General features: G+C 33.9%; 1 protein-coding gene across 1 annotated transcript; it reads right to left on the minus strand.

Annotated features, from left to right (window-relative positions):
* Positions 1–21: 21 nt before the first annotated feature.
* On the minus strand, positions 22–17169 carry CalpC (calpain C). The gene is made up of 9 exons (XM_065305894.1): positions 16474–17169; positions 9925–10065; positions 5412–5481; positions 4052–4307; positions 1657–1918; positions 694–1593; positions 364–628; positions 244–302; positions 22–183 (listed from the first exon to the last, which is right to left on the minus strand). The coding sequence occupies exons 1-9, from the start codon at positions 16474–16476 to the stop codon at positions 157–159; spliced, it is 1983 nt and encodes a 660-aa protein (XP_065161966.1). The 5' UTR covers positions 16477–17169; the 3' UTR covers positions 22–156.
* Positions 17170–17176: the final 7 nt, after the last annotated feature.

Below are 17176 nucleotides of genomic sequence, written 5' to 3' on the forward strand. Positions count from 1 at the left end.
TATAAAAATAAAAATAAACAGTAGATTACAGCAGATTATTTACAAAATTACAACAAACAAGAAAAATTTCTTAAAATTAACATTTATATATTACATTTCACATTAGCTTCTTCATAATATTACGTTTTATTTATAAACTTTTATTGTTGCGGCTTATCAGCATGTTAACGATGACTTTAACCACTAAAATCAAGTTTGATATTTAATATTGCCTAAGAATGTATTTGAATTATTAATACTTACCTCACTTAGATTTAGTTTTACATTGCCATTTTGCAGAGGATCCTTATTTTCAAATATATCTAAAACACAAAATAATATTGTATACCTAATTGCAAAAACAAAGTAAATTTAATGACTTACTAAATGCTACGGTTAAGTGTAATATGGCTGAAACAAAATCACCAAAACGCAGAGTACCATCTTTCCTCATATATCTCAAAATTAATATAGTCAAAACCTCGCTGCTCAATTGAAACCCAACCTCCATTAAAGCGTCGCGTAATCTTTCCGCTTTCAGAATTCCGGTTTTCTCTTTAGTGTGATTTTTAAACGCTGTTTGCCAATACTTTAAGGAACACATCAAGTCCTTAAAATCGGAGAATTTAAGTCGACCAACTCCAGAATTCTAAAATTATCACAGAATTTACAAACATATTCCAATAAATTGATCAGTGTTATTGTGTAACTTACATCTAAAGTTAACACGACCTGTCGACACACTTCAATTGACGCACAACTTTTAATATAATCATTCGGTAAGCAAGCATCAAGCAATTCCTGAAGTTCAAATGAATTCACAGTCCGATGTTCATCCGCCAGTTGCAGAAACACTGACTCATACTGACTGAAACTCTTTCCGTCCAATAATGGCGGCGCCTTGACTATGGCTGACTTGAATAAATACGGCACCGTGTCTAATAGTTTCAGCTTCAGAGGTTTACTTGAGTACACCCTCAATGTAAATCCACATTCCTGACCTGGTTCAAATGTTGTAGGCAGGATTAAATAACCTCCCTGTTCTAATTGACACCGATGACTAACTTGTCGACTGTTCGTATACTGAGAATTGACTAAGGATTTGTTTTTCTTAAAGAAAGCTTTGCCGATTGTTTCAGTAGCGCTTTTCGGCAATGAGTACGCTGTGAATCCCACTACCTTGGGTTCCATTATACTGTGTTGATTCAGCGATACAACTACTTCTTCTAGTTCACTGAGTAATAAGTGTAGTTGAGGGTTTATATGAAAAGTTTCCGGATTATTTCGACAACCACCTGCAGAAACACCTTTCTGCCACATTCCTTGATAGATCCTCATCTGCCAAGTGTTTTTATTGTGTAAGGAAGGTTCATCTCGACTTGTATCACTATCCAGATGAACAATTTCCAGGTGAGAAAAGGTTTTAATAAAGTCATTGTAGGAAATCCAGAATTCTCCTTCGTTTGTTTTAAGTTTAATCCGTTCTAACTCCTGGGGAGTTACCTCTGACCATTCCGGAGAGTCAAAGCACCAACTTCCAATATATTCTGTAGAGGTACCAAGAGGGTTTCTGACTTTGATTAGTTGAATGGCTTCACCACTAAATTTCTCCACCTTAAACACAATACACGATCATATAAACATCACAACAACAAAAAATAATTAACATTAACTTACTCGTTCTACAGAATATATTCTGTAATTGGTACCTAGTTGTATACCACTTGTGAGTTTTTCAGTCGGACTTGATTTGTTCTGTTGATTTGGCGGTTGAATAGTAGCAGTGATAATAGATGTCATATCCAATAATTTATGTAACAATCGAGCACACGCTGCTGGATCCTGTCGAAGTGGAATATTTTCTGTGATACCTCCTGTGAGATCAGCCAAACCATCCAAGAGACTACCATATTTTAAAGCTTCGTATGATCCGTGAAGTCTACAAATAAAACCACAATAACATTACAAAACAATACATTGATCATCATAACACGCATAATAAATAATAAATTAACATTGGTTTGTAGGTAATAAAGTGGTCTTATGTCCTCCGGATAAAACCTGTTCAACTCTAGTCTCATGCATTGATATATTTCTCGGTTATTGATCTATCGTCTCGCATTACTGGCCATCCGACCGCAGGCATTTACGATTTACGCGTTTAAAGTTTCGTTATTTTATTTCTTTTACGTTCCGCGTTAAACTCAGCGCACATAAATAACTTATTATTATCTTTTGATGCGATAAAAATGTGATTCGATGAAACGTGTATTCATGTGATGATTTAATGCAATGTCGTTAATGCTGTACGGGTGCAATGCGATCATCACTGATGGCTATGAATCAAATATTGAATTAATACGGTTGTTAAAGAAGTATTGTTGTTAAACTGAGGTCACACTCATGAAGGATTCTTTAATATGTCATTTACTGTTTGTTTGTTTAAAGGTTTGATGACAAATGTGACCAAGCGTAAGAATTCTTTCATTAGTCTCATGACCTAGTGAGTTTTGTTTACAAATAATTTTCTTGATTCTCCATTATCCAGTACAACAATCATTAATAACGTTAGTGGGCAACAAAAACAATAAAACAACAAAAATGTATTGTGCTTATTGGGTCTGCGTATTTTACAGTTGCCTACAGAATGATCATGAAATAATCTGACGATTTCCTCAGGTTATTTTAGAAAAACGCACCAATGTACCGCATGAGTTGCAGTATAAATACCGAACGTGACAATTTGCATCTTTCACACATTTAAAAATCTGATTGGATCTTGGTTGAAACCTCTGAAATTCATTGATTCTCGATTATACTAAGATGCGTGAGTTGAGTTCACGGCAGCATCAGCGCTTGAAGGCAACGAACGCAGAATTCATGCGAGTGTACACACAGTCGCACATACATTCGCCAAATCGTCGACCTGACTCAATGTATGAACGAACGCATTTTATTGAAGAATTTCATACACACATAGGAATACCTGTAAGTATGAATATACCTATGCGACGTGCCCCCGAGACTTCCGTGTTTGACTTTCACTTCGTATCGTATCATTTGAAACCGTTCGTTTTATTAATGAACGGATTTCTGAAACGTTGAAAATCAACGACAAACAAAACTACAGATATAAATACCATATAAGGTTAAAACAACTTGTTAATTACTTAATTTAATCATGCATAAACTCATTATTACTACGGTCGTTTTATATTGAAGTAATAATTGCACGTAAATGCGCATAAAGAAAATTGTCTTCGCTTCTTTTAGGTCTGTGCATGATACAAAAACAAAACAAATTAATTGGTGAGTTGTTGCACGTGCAATTCCAACTTCCAACCGTTAAATGGCGTTGAGTTTCCTGCATCCCGACATTTAGCTGCACCGATAAATTATTACGGTACATTCAAACGAATTCCTGCGTCTCGCAGAAAACCCTAACACGCGTCAACGTCCAGCACACGCGTATGTTGAATTTTCTTGTTTCATGCTTTGTTCTATCTCCATTTAACTCATAAATGTTATCAAATTTAATAGGCTCATTCAATTTAATAAGTCTTGAATTATGCGCACAAATTTCGGAATGCGGCAAACCTGCGCCCGCTGTGATTCTGTGCAAGTGCATTAATGGAAATTAAACGGTAAGACAGTAAGAGATAAACCGTACACAGCCGAGTAGAGAAAGTCGCTTTTGTTGTGGACCAGCAAACAAACGGTGCCCGCCTGCATTCGAGAATTCTCATTCCACCAGCTCGCATCCTTCGATATCAACTTGAACTGATGCCGAAGAATCATGTCAACTTAAAACAAGTTGAGGTATTATGAAATGCGCGCGCCCGTTCGAGCAATAACCGTTATATCACAACAATCGCTTTTACGCATATTGTGTGCGCGTGTTTCGGATTGCAATAATGGTTTAATTTCATGTTATTGTTGTGCAATGAAAGGACAGACGCGTAATCAATTATTTTATGGCTAATTGTTTAGACAAAGGATTAACCTCTTTTGCAAAAAGTTCACGAGGACGCAAAAGTTGTCAAATCAGGTTATGTTTCACATTTTTACTTACTTCGCATACGCTTTTTCCAATAACCCAGGCCAATAGTTGTCAGAATGTGCTGATTGCAAAAAGGCAAGTCGTCCGTGTACCGTGGGCAGACGATCGTCCACCAGCACTTCGGTCCATTCACCGCACCACCACAATCGAAACCTGAACACCCCCGCATATTGGTCGTTGTTGAAAGACTGGTCTGCCGGCACGACCCGATAGAATAATCCCTTGTTTAGGTATAGTATACCTAAACAAGACACCAACCATCGGTCACCTTAAAGAAAAAAATCATAACTTAAAATTTATTTGATCAAAAAGTAATAAATACTTGATTAATTATTCAATACACCAAATAACATATGGTTTCCTCTCGGTTTTGAATTATTGTTTATGAAATATAAAAGATTTATATTAGAAACATGCGCGCATATTCACCGAATGTCTATAAACGAGGCGCTAACTGATGTCACACAGGAAACTGACGTCCTGTACGTAAGTCACGTTAATATCATCCGCTTCTTCACCTTACAACCAAGTCAATTTGGCCGTTAATAAACGGTTTACAAATAGTTTATAAAAAACAGCGCGTGAAGACACGTCTTTTCACCGGCGATAAACTTCGAACAAGAAAGTGACTAATCATTATCTTTTTTAAAAGTTTTAAAAATTAATTCTAAAGGAATTGCCGCTATTAGTATGAGATTTTTTCTTCTACCTGGTGAAACAACTAATTAGTTTAATATTTAGTTTAGTTCATTGACGTAGACATAGATGTTAGGCGATGTTTTGAAATTCAACGTGTACTAGAATCGAAAGTAAACGTTAAAAATGCAAATGACGAGAAGTTTGTAGTACAAACAACTTAAAGATGAACGAAATTGAATTGGTGTGTCTGATCAACGAAGCTAGCAATTTGTTTGTGTATAATTTAACGTAAAAACGGGCGTGTTTGGAATTTTTACGTAAATATTTCCAGAGGCAACAACACAGAACACATGAAAGCTAAAATCTAAAAAAATAGTAAGCATTTAAGCACTGGAAGTTCAAGAATTTCAAGTTTACAAATTACGACTCACGTATTTTAAGCATGGTTATAATTAATTAAAACAATAATAAATCATGATTTGTTATATCCAAAAATATCGTACTCATTACTTTTATTCGAAATTTACTTTTGAAAGTAAATATAGGCCGAATTAAAGCTTGAAATTGTTCCAGAGCAAAAAAATAACGAAAGTCTGACGAGAGTATTCTACTTAGGTACTATAAATTAAAGTGGCGATAAATTCGTGTCCGCAATTCGTAAAATAATCATCATTTTCTTATGCTCCTAACAGCACAAATGATTAAACATGTGGTTAATTTCACATCTACTTACCCATTTTTCCCGACACGATGTCAAACTGCGCGGGTCCATCTTGAACAAAGCCAGGTCGATTACAAAGATCCTAAAACAATTTCAGTTAGTTTAGTTAGATTCGTCAAGGTTGAATAAATCGTTAAGATCGTGTGTTTGTCGAGTGCATTTACGACGCGTGATAAATTTGGTATTTTATTTTTGTCTTGCACACAATCGTTAAACTCTTCCAGTGTTATAATTGCAAACGTTTAGCGTACCTACTGCTAAAATAATAAAAAGTTTTATGTTTTGCAGACATTCCTGGAAAGATGTTTTTCTTGTGTTTAAACTTTTACAGATTGGTATCATCAATTTTAACAGCATTTTATACGAAAACAAGCAAGGATTCATTTCCACGTAAACATGAAATCTTAGACGGTGTCTATTCATGTATAATATCTGATGATGATTCATGATTAGAGAAACTTTTTTTTCTCTTTTTATAGATACGATAGATAACATTACATTTTATTACATTACATGGCGTATTTTGATCAAAAACATGTCTTAAGGTGTAAAAAAAGTGTTATATGCCTGTGACCATGTCAGAATAATCGAATATTTTTCATTGAGAAAGTATTAATTGATATGCGTGTAAACTAAAACCCGTAGACATACATTTCCTTCGTTTCACTGCGATATTAACACAGTCCAGTAAATGATGATTAAGTTGTGCTCAACGCGTATTGAAATTATTCATAAATTATCGTGAAATTGGAACAATCGTATTTCTTGGAAGCACTTAGAAATTATACTCTTGTTTACACCAATTCAGCAATAAACAACTATAATTGGCCACAATACTCGAACTAATACTTTGCTGTTAATTTGAAATTTGCGTGCGGAATATCGATTATAATCGCTTCTCAAATACCGGATCACAATTTACTTATTCTTTTCTTATTTTAGAAAATCTACATTTATATTTACACAGACAAAGTATTTGTTAACAACTTAATTAAACAATCTAAAGTAGATATTAAAGTATTCATTATGTTAATAAAGTTACATTTTAAGTTCATTAATATAATATATTCTTTTCTTTTTTGTAACTCTCACTTTTATAACGTGCGCTTTTTAATTCGAGGAATTAAATGTGTTTAATTTCTATAGTATATTCGCATCGACAAAAAACAACAAAAAACTAGGAAACAATACAACAATTCTAATTCTGGTAATACTATCTACTGCGAATGTGCAGTTACGAAACAGTTACATGGTTCAATCATTTTTATTCATGTTTGACGCTATAAATATAATTAATAATTAAAAGTTTCGAGCATATAATTTCGCACACAATTGTGTAGATTTGAGAACGAAATTAATGAGTTTTAGTGCCAAAACACATGAAACAATCATGTCGATGTAATAGTTAAATAAATTATGCGTAAAATTGAAAATAAAATGTTATTTAAATAAACGTAAAATTAAATTTCACCAATTATTATGTTCGCTTCCTATAAAGGATATAAAGCCTTTTCTTAATAACTGAAAATACAAAATGTATTGTTTTTTAAGATATCTGCAATTTTGTGTAATTACAACCTTGTCATACATCTTAAGGCGTGAAATAGAAATTTTAACGCATGAAAATTGTATATTCAGCTTGAAATTAATGAAAATTCATTTGCACTGAGAATTTAGTTTAAAAACACAACTTTCTACTATTCCACAAGAAAACTATCCACATTATTTTGATTTTATCAGTTATCTCTGTCAATTATATAGGAATTGAACACATCTTTGCACTCCAAATAGTCACAACAGCCTAATGTGTGTGTTCTCAATGCAGATGAAATATATGATACAATAAAATGTGCATCACAAACATGTGAGTAGGTAAAACTTAAGCATGTCAAACTACCATATGTGTACTTAACTATAGTCGCAATAGACTACATATTATCAGGTTTGTAGTGAGTAGTGAACTCGCGAGAGTTAGGCAGTAGACGAGATGATGATCGAGGTGGATAATGAGCTTCAGGCCGTAATCAGCACAAGGTAATTAATTCGCGATGCAAAACACTGCGTGTATAGTAAAACAAGAACTATGAAAGGCAACGTAGATAGCAAACATGTTGTTGTTTTACCATCATAAATGACTTAGACCTCTTTAATGATCTTAGTTTCCTATAACCAAATATACTCTACAATTTACAAAGTTTAAATATCACAACAATTTTTTTTCTAAATAAAAATTTTATTTTCATTTCGAAATTATTTTCGCAAGATGATGAAATACCTATCGTTCCCATGAGAGTCAATACAGATTACGATTCTATGACTTCATCAATCTCTTCAACGCCTCGTCTGCTCTCGAGGGTTGTTGCGAAAGTAAAAATTGCAAGCAAATAGAAATCTCCAGCACAACACCATCTTAATGATCATTCATTGTTGATTGTTAGCTCACGTGGGAAATTTTCATGCGCCTTGTCGTAATACATTTTCTATTTTATCCGCTTTTATTATTTCCTACTGTCTTGTTTGCTACTCCTCAACGCTGCGAGCATCTCTCATCTCTAACAATTGATCCACAGTACCTCTCTGTACCTAACTACATGCCTGTGTACTTTGTGCTTCCTAAACCAAGTTTTTTTTCTCGGCAACGTGTATTATTACGTATTTAAAGCGAGCCGATTTTCACGAGTGATAAAATTCATCGCAAATTGAAATTAGTTAATCCTAGACTACTCTTGGTGTAGCTATGTTAATAATGATATTCTACGTGGTTGCAGGCTTGTAATTTGTTTGCTTGATGTAACATGCTTACAAAACTTCTGAGAGCTACACGCTTGAATCTTAGAAATTGCAGTAAAATTGCAGAAAAATTATGCAACTATGTAAAACTTAAGAATACAACATAAACCATAACAGATGCAATAATCTTTGCAAACAATTACAAGTGTAATTTTATAAATGTGCACATTTAGAATCAATAAATATGGATGCATTGTTATTTGCTACATGAATACCTACAAACCAGTTGCTAAATGTTAGAGGTTATTATTTGTTGATGCTATTAACGCCTTCAGTTATTATACAATCGTCAAATTACCATCATTCTTTGCACATTGCACTGTGTTTTGCAAAAGAACAAAGAAATTTATAATTTCTTCGGTTTAATGGTACATTAAGGCAGATATGCAATGAGTTTGCGCTAACTTTGACTATTTGGAAACACCGCAAAGCCATAATATAGTCATGGGCACCATAAGCATACAAGCAGTAAGCTGTGAATGCTACTCACGCAACATTTGCTTAGCGCGATAATACCTCTAGCATGCCAGAAAGAATATTGCTAATCTGACTAACAAGCTAACTGATGTCTAACCGTTCTTGTTCTGGCTCATCAACATACGAGTATACCTACTCGTTCATCATTTCATATTTTACCGATACATAAATGTAAATTAAACTTTTTAAATATATTACAGAGTAGATATTTAATATGTTGTTTAAACACAGAACAAAAAATAAATAAAATTTTCTCTTTTTTGATTTTTTACTCTTCCTGACGTCAAATCAGAGCGTCACAACTATACCCATAAATAATAGCTTTACATGCCTATTAATGTATTGAAAAAAATAATAATTTGAATCATTTTAAACCATGTAGCATATAAATATGTTTGAAGTTGTTGTGAATGCTATGAGAATCACCGTCAACATTATTAATTCAACTATATATAAAAATTACTTAATGGGAAGTGAAAAATATATAATTGCAATAATTTGTGAACCGTTATCGACCAGAACGCGCCGCATACGCCTCGAAACAAAATTAAATTACGAGCAATAATTACTCTATCGGTGAGGTTTATTCTATACCTTGTAGTCACTCGGAATGCGTGTGTGACCATAAAATGTTTATAATTGCAACCATTTACATAAAAAAATTGTTGATTGCGAATGGAATTGAAGAAACGTCCCACATAAAAATGTTAAGCATTCGATTTGTGTCATAATAGTTTTAGATTTCATATTAATATTTATAATCGCCATGATTTGCAATTTTAAATGATATAGGTAATAATATTGAGACTTTAATTGCGCCTCCACAATAAATTAGATTTTTAAAATGTTTCATTTACAAGTACTTGATTTATATTAATTTAATGAATATGATATGAATCAAAGTGTGGGTACAAACGATAATTTTATAAAATTATTTTATAATACAGCTATTTGATTCTATTATGTTTGTAGTTTTCGTATGCAAATAAATGATTGTATCTCAAGGCGTTTCAGCATATTCAAACGTCGGCCAACACCTGTTACCGTTGTCGTTTAAATATCTTTAATGTCTTTGATATGGAGATATGCAGTTGAACTTTAATGCTTTGATTTTGTTCACGACTTTGATTTGTCTCAGACAAGACTTGACTGATTTTGCAATAATATAACGGTCGTCTTGCTAAAACTGTAATAGCAACGTCCGAGATATAACGTCGTAAATAATATTTTTTGATTTATAGTTATCATTTTGATTTACCTTTGGTCGCTTCCACTGGAACTGGAACGGTGGTGTTTGATGATAGAACACGGAGGTTTGCGCAGCAGGAAAATCAGGATCCTCCCAAAGTTCACCGCGTTTTAAGCACGCCCGGCGTATTCGTTCGTATTCAGTCATCACCTGTAACAAAATAAAATTGTTTAACATTCACGTAATTATCCTACATACTTCACATTCACATTCAAAGCCTTACTTTGTTTCTTGTACATTTGTAAAGTAAAGTGCCAATTATATTTTTCTCAACGCTCATAGCCACAATAAAAATATTTAATTTTCTTTATGCTGAACTATATTGTGTATCACGTCATAAGTCATAACATTTATTTTTTTTATTCTTGGCGTGTATTCATATTTAAATACCTGATGAATATAGAAATACAAAGACAAGAATATGTTTGTTCTATCTAGTTAGTATAAAATTACAGGTATTTGATGCATTTGCATGACAAAGGTTGTAAAATGAAAATTTATATGAATGCAAGTTACTCGTATTTTTAAGTGTTAGTAATCTAGGTCAGGTTTTTTTAAGACTCGTTGCTCAGATAAAAACGAATTATTACGTCGTAAACAAAACATTTGCGTTTCAAAATGCAAAACAGACGTATGCCACTGTTGAATACTGAAATCAAGAAGTGTTGATAGTATCCAATCGACATGTACTTCTTTGCAAAGCATGCCTATGTAAATATCAAGCGGTCGGCCTTGTGATTCCAATAGACAATGTGGTTATTTTTTAATTTGTCTAATGTGAGACTACCTACGTGTCAATAACATGACATAAACTCAAGAATGATACAGGTGTGCTGAGATTAAGACAAATCAAATGTTTAGATTAATTCAATCCAAGAACAAAGTGATGTAAGTGAATTTTCAGGTTATTTCAATGAGAAACTCGCCGTTTGTTTAGAAATATATAAAAATATTTGGGTCAGTATTCAAAAAAATATTTACAACTGCTAAATAATATCTAAAAGTGTAAATGAAATTGAATATAATAAACAAGCAGAAAAAAGATGAGATATAGCTGGTCTAGAAATCTAAATCTCTATGAATAATTAGATTAAAGAAACGTTATACCATTAATTAAAACATTGAATTAAATCTCAGTCGCATTGTACAAAAGAAACAATAAAATGAATAAGAAGTATTCGGTTCACACTTTTATGTGAATCGAAATTAATTTATACAATCATCATTGTCCACGAGAAGAATATAAGTATATAATTATTGCTAAAATCTAAAATTAGTATAATGAGTGTTTAAAAATTAATATAAATTAAGTTTATTGCTCATTTATTACTAAAATTATTCATGCTTGTATTAAAAATTGACGAAGATGTTTATTGACATTCAAGAGTAATGTTTTAGTCACGAATTATTAACTTTCAATAAAACGTTAGTTAAGTACTAATTTATTAGTAATTTAAGATGTAAAACAAATGTGATGTGTTGTTTTTACTAATAATAAAATAAGTATGAATGAAGCACACCTGTTAAAGTATACATGTTTGAGTTTAAAATTAAATTGCAATCACCATTAAGTATATTTTGTTTAAAAAGTAGAGTTCCGTTTTTGTATTTATTTATATTTTCTTTATATGCCATGTAAAAGAAAACAATTGCATTTTGTTTGAAACCGAGTTGTTAAAAGTCATTTCCCTGCTGCACTGTTTTCTCTCGTATTAGCGATTTCAATCGTATCAATAAAATAGAAACTAAATTATAGCCAGGACTAGAATAATTACGCTATTCGATTATATTGCGCAGTTGAATGCGCACAAATCGCATTTACTCAGTCGCCAGCAGAAGTTAAAGTCCTCGTTGGTACTACCCACAATGTACGTTTGCATTGCGCGTTGTCCGCTTGTGTTTGGTAGAGCAATAAAGCAATTTTCCACTCGTTTCCCTAAATACATCTAGCAAAGCAAATTTTCTGCTCCAGAGAGCACCAACACACGACTCAACCTTAACATCGACCACGACTGTACACGCACACTACAGCGATAGACACTTTACCGCATTTATGCGTTTGTCAGTGTGGAACTGCTGCTTGGTGACTTTTGCTGAGCGAGCGCGCACAAAAAGTACATCAAGTACACAAAACGACGAAATACGCGACAAAGTGCGCGCTGAACATGGGGCATAGAACGTGCAAACGATGTTTCATGTATTCAGCAGGCAGGATGGCTAGGACAACATGACAAACACTTTAAATGTCGCGAACAAATTATTCAAAACGAATGGACAGGATGCACTTCTTGTGCTAAATTTTAATGTTAGTTAAACAGGATTAAGATTAATAGAGGTAACAGGTATCGAGAGAATATCCTTATGCTGACAGGATTACCCCCACCACTTTTCGCGGGTAAGCCGCAGTCGTCCAACAGTTGCTTCCTCGATCCCTTTAGGGTTTTCTGTTTAACACGCGTACAGGGAATACCTATCTATAGTCCTACCGAATTGCATACACGTAATAATATCGTAAAATATAAATATTACATGTATTTTACACGCAATAAAATAGTTATTGCCACATTCAACCTCCTCAAAACTATAACGATTGCACGGTACCTTAAACGTGCCATAATTAAACCAACACCCAAAACAGTACGACAATTTGTAACATTACAACATAACCAACAGATTGCTTCACCTTTCAAATCAACTCACACTATAATTAAACGCACAAAAACTAAGGCAGTAAAACAATTTGGAGACGTAAAGAGTAACACACAAGAATAGTCAAGCTATCGATGGAAATGGAAAGCATCGAAGTATGAAAAACCACTTCGTTTGCGTCCACGTTTGGTTCTTGTAGGATTGCTTCACAGCATTTCGCTATGGTTTGCTGCGGTTCGTTTCGTCCAATTCGGAGCGGAGTCAAATGCGCGTTACAATGTTCAGAACACGTCGAAGTTGTGCGCTAAAGGTCGTTTATACGCCCTGCGAGGTGTACAATTTACGGGTACACCCACCTGCAGATTGGCACTTCACAGCGGCGTGGTATATCACACGCCACATGCCAAAAAGATAAAATAAATAAAACCATTGAATGGATTTAAAATAAAGAGGAAGCAATAGATACTGCGACTATGTACAGTAATGTTCACATAAAATTAAACTTTGTAACGTTTCTATTATTATTTTATGATTATATTTGAAAATTTTGAACCAGTATTATATTTTCATCCAATTTATTTAATTTACTAGCGTTACTAACTAATATTATATCAAATTTTGATATAATTTTAAGGCAAACTATTATTCAATATTATTTTAGACAATTAATTAACAACACACGTTAGGAAATAATAACGTATGAATTAAAACGAGGTTGTTCATGATATAATCGGTATACTAAGTTGAAAACTAACTAAATTGTCAAACTTTCTTCTGTTATGCCTCAAAAATACACTTATTATATAAAACGTCGTATTAAATAATTAGAGCAGAAGTAAAGGGTAAACATACGAGTAAGATGCAAGCACGAGGAACTTCCGCAGCAGGTTGGTTATGTATTTCTTTCTAAATCAGGTGTTTGATTAACTAATCAGTAGCCTGCCATAACACCTAAGCATACACCTGTGTCTTTGTTGTCCTAACACTTGACTACTATACTTAAATATTGTTGATTTAAGACGAATGATGAATAGTTCTGGTCAACATAATTCTTTTCATTGGGAAAAAATAACAAGAAGCGAATTTGTTCATTTTTAAATCGGTGCTTGAATATTTGCGTATCACGTATTTTCGATGTACGAAACAAATAAAAATATAGAATACAGTGTGCGTGCTGTGAAGTAGCCGAAAAGTGGCACATGAGTGTTATGCTTTTCACTTCATCCTAACGCCGGTCATTCTACAGCTTTCACAATATTCGAAAATGAATAAGAATTAATAGGGACATATTCGAGTATTATTTTCCTGTTTACTTAAAATTACCTGATACTAGACTCACTATAATTCTGAAATATTAACCTTGAGATTATTCTTAAAGTACAATCTGTTATATTATGTGAAATATCTTTTTATATCATTTTCCTATAAGTTTATGACCAAAATCGCATTAGGAATAGTTAATCATAAAATTATTGTTCAATGTCATAAGAAAGCTATAAACTTATGAAAACTCACACAGAAGTTAAAACACAATTAATCTAATAAAAAATCATATAAATGTTACAAATTTCGTTATGTTTGTTTGTAATGTCTGTTGCATGCAAAATGTGTGTTTACCTGCTCATTTTGTCATTCGGAACAGAGTGCATATTCACAACGTGAATTTAAATGAGACGATTCAGCCAATGCAAATATAGCAACACACTTATTTGTACTCGTTCTTGAAAACTGCCTTTTCTTGCATTTTATAGTCACAATTTCAATTGTATTAGTATCGTATTTTATAGCTTATTCCACAACCTACATTGAAACGTTGAACTGAATGTCTTCTTTAAACTTTTGCATGGATGAACTTGAAACTGCTTTCTGTGCGTTCATAAAACCAGCGGGTCAAAAAGGTCTCCGGTCTTAAACTATGTTTAAATTTATGAATATTGTAGTATAAAACAACGCGAAATGATTTTTAAACTAGCATCCAGGATATAAATTATAATATATCAATATATTATTAGATAAAACCGTAATAAAATAATTTTTAGAAAAATTCATTAAAATTGCATCATTTGCGATAAAATACAACAAAATTTTATGTCTATTTCTATGCAAATATTATTAATTTGTCCCTAATTGCAAACCGTAGTCTGCAATCAAGTTCGAATATCTGAGTACGCACATAAATGAACTTCAACTCGACCCAGGTACGATAAAAACGATCAGTAATAACTTCCTGATGCTTTCGAGAGCAATATTTAAAACTCGCTTGCAATCTCGAACGTCAGCTTCGTGCTCTCGGCCCTCGGCTGGCAGTGCACACATAGGTATTCGGAAAATCAAGCCAGCGCATCGCAACTCGCGGGTCGCGAGTTTCAGGCATGCTAAAAATTAGTTGCAATCAAGCTGCCACTGCACGTAAGTACGCGAGTTGCTCGACAACATCAGAATCGAATCAAGCGGCGCGGCGCGACCGCATCGTGCTGCAGCAGCATCGCGCCGGAATCGGCATCATCAGCAATTACTTTTGCTTCAATTTGACGTCAACTCGCGCGAGATACATGCGCATCGTGATTGCATTCGCCGGCGCATTCCTATTTCGATTTTTTGTGCGCACAATGTAATCAGACGAATTGAGATTACGCTAAAGTGCTACCTACACTACATCGGTGACCAAGCATTACAAATTACAATAATGCTTTGTAATCGTAGCAATATATTGAGTTATTTTATTTTTATGTTACACATTGTGGCTTGAAATTTTTTTGCCATTAAAATGTCGTAAAATTAATGGATCTTGTAATTATCGTATGTACTTTTTGTGTTTTTTGTGTATGTACACATTAACACCTTGAAATGAGTGCAGATAGCGAGTGCTGCAATGTGCAACCGGGTCCGCGTGTTTCGCCGAATTCTACACGCTTGTGATTGTCACGCTTGTCATAATAAAGGTCGTACGTAATGCACAATTATTGTTGTGTTTACATCAAATGCACATTTGTAGCGGAATTGTGTTAATGTTACAACATCGCGTCATGCCAATAACTTTGAAGTAACGCCAAAATTAAGTTGCTATGAACAAAATAAAAGCCGAGAAAAGTAAATTGTGCAATTAAATAAAAACATGCCTACTAATTAAGAAATAAACTTTTAAAATTTACTTATATTATAATTATCACATTGAATATTTTTAAACTATAATAAATCTAAAGTGATAACAATGGCAAACACGCAGGATTAAACTTATCTTCAGCGGAATAACTGTTTAGAATGTTAATACGTTTATGTTGTGAAAACATGGCCACAACAATATGCTAATTACCCGTTTGTAATTCAAGTGCATGCAGTCGCGGAACTACATTTCGGTGTGCTTATCAAATTACGCTGAACCGTTTTGAGGTGAACTAAAAGTCTAATTAAGTATAAAAACCCGCATTGAAATCGAAACAAAAGGCTAATCTATTCACTCGACTTCACCAATCTTACACCTTACACATTACACATATGCGCTAAATAATATCGGATGTGAGAAGCGCGGTTAACGTAGAAAAATTAAAACTAACTGAGAAAAAGAAACAAGAATGAAACGCAATACATACAGTTAGAATCAGTGTTAGAATACAAACGTTATAAAAGAGAAGCGCGCGCACGCGGTAAAAAGATATAAATCGTACGGCATGTTACAAGTCAGTTGTTTATTTCTATTTTTTTTTCACTTCCGAAGAATTTTTGTGTTTATCTTCAGCACAATAAATCGAATTAATGGAATTCAGGTTAATCAATGATTATGACTAAACATGGAACCTTCTTATTGATTGATTCGCAGAAGTTTTCGATGTTTAGAAATTCTTGCAGTTGGAATTGAGGACAATTAGTTGTTGAGAAAATCGAAAATCTAATAAACATCGCTGTACTCACCATGGATTCAGAGTATGTAATTGTAATATTTCCTCTTAATATTCAAACTTTCTTTTATAACAATTAGGCATCCGATCTAGCACACAATTAAAATTGCCGGAGACGAAAAACACTGCATAAATTCACCAACAAATTTTTGTAAATAATTTCACGCGCACTAGAATTGATTGACAGTCAATTATTTCGCATGCAGGAACTACATGTTTCTCAAAGTTGATTAATGTCTATTAGTGGCACGGCCGACAACAACATTTTCAATCCGAAATTCACATTCAGAACGCGCTCGGAAGAATTTCTAATTATCCCGTGTGCGCGCGCGAAGCAAAACGACTCGGCTCGTACTACTTCTTGTCCACGACTGCGTTTCGCTTTTGACTTTCGAATAAGCGAACGTATATACGCGCACTCGTAATCTGCTATCTCTTGGTATTCGCCGCGCTTAACGTGGTGGTAATGCTCGCGGGCCGGTGTACGTGGTGATGGCATTTGCCGTTGGAGAGATGGTCGATGGTCGTCGTCGCATAGAAGCTTCCAATGCTTCCAACTCCACTCTCGGCGGGTTCTTGCGTTGTGGTGTTGCGTTTTTGACCTCGATCGTTCGCCGCGTCCGCACTGGCATCAAAGTTCGATCGACTTTTCATCAATACGCGTATCTGTCGATCGAGCGAACTCTGATGCCGGTAGTTATCTTTTCCTGCGCGGC

This window comes from Atheta coriaria, unplaced genomic scaffold, assembly GCF_025399875.1.
Source record: "Atheta coriaria isolate IRGN ID8LTWV9N9 unplaced genomic scaffold, Caltech_Dcor_3.1 hic_scaffold_6_pilon, whole genome shotgun sequence".
NCBI lineage: Eukaryota > Metazoa > Arthropoda > Insecta > Coleoptera > Staphylinidae > Dalotia > Dalotia coriaria.

Excerpts from the sequence above, each read along its gene's own strand:
- CalpC (XM_065305894.1), bottom strand. Across the intron at positions 5,482-9,924 it reads TCCAGTGGAAGCGACCAAAG|GATCTTTGTAATCGACCTGG; the intron begins GTAAATCAAAAT and ends AAATTGTTTTAG. Across the intron at positions 4,308-5,411 it reads CATCGTGTCGGGAAAAATGG|GTGACCGATGGTTGGTGTCT; the intron begins GTAAGTAGATGT and ends TTTTTCTTTAAG.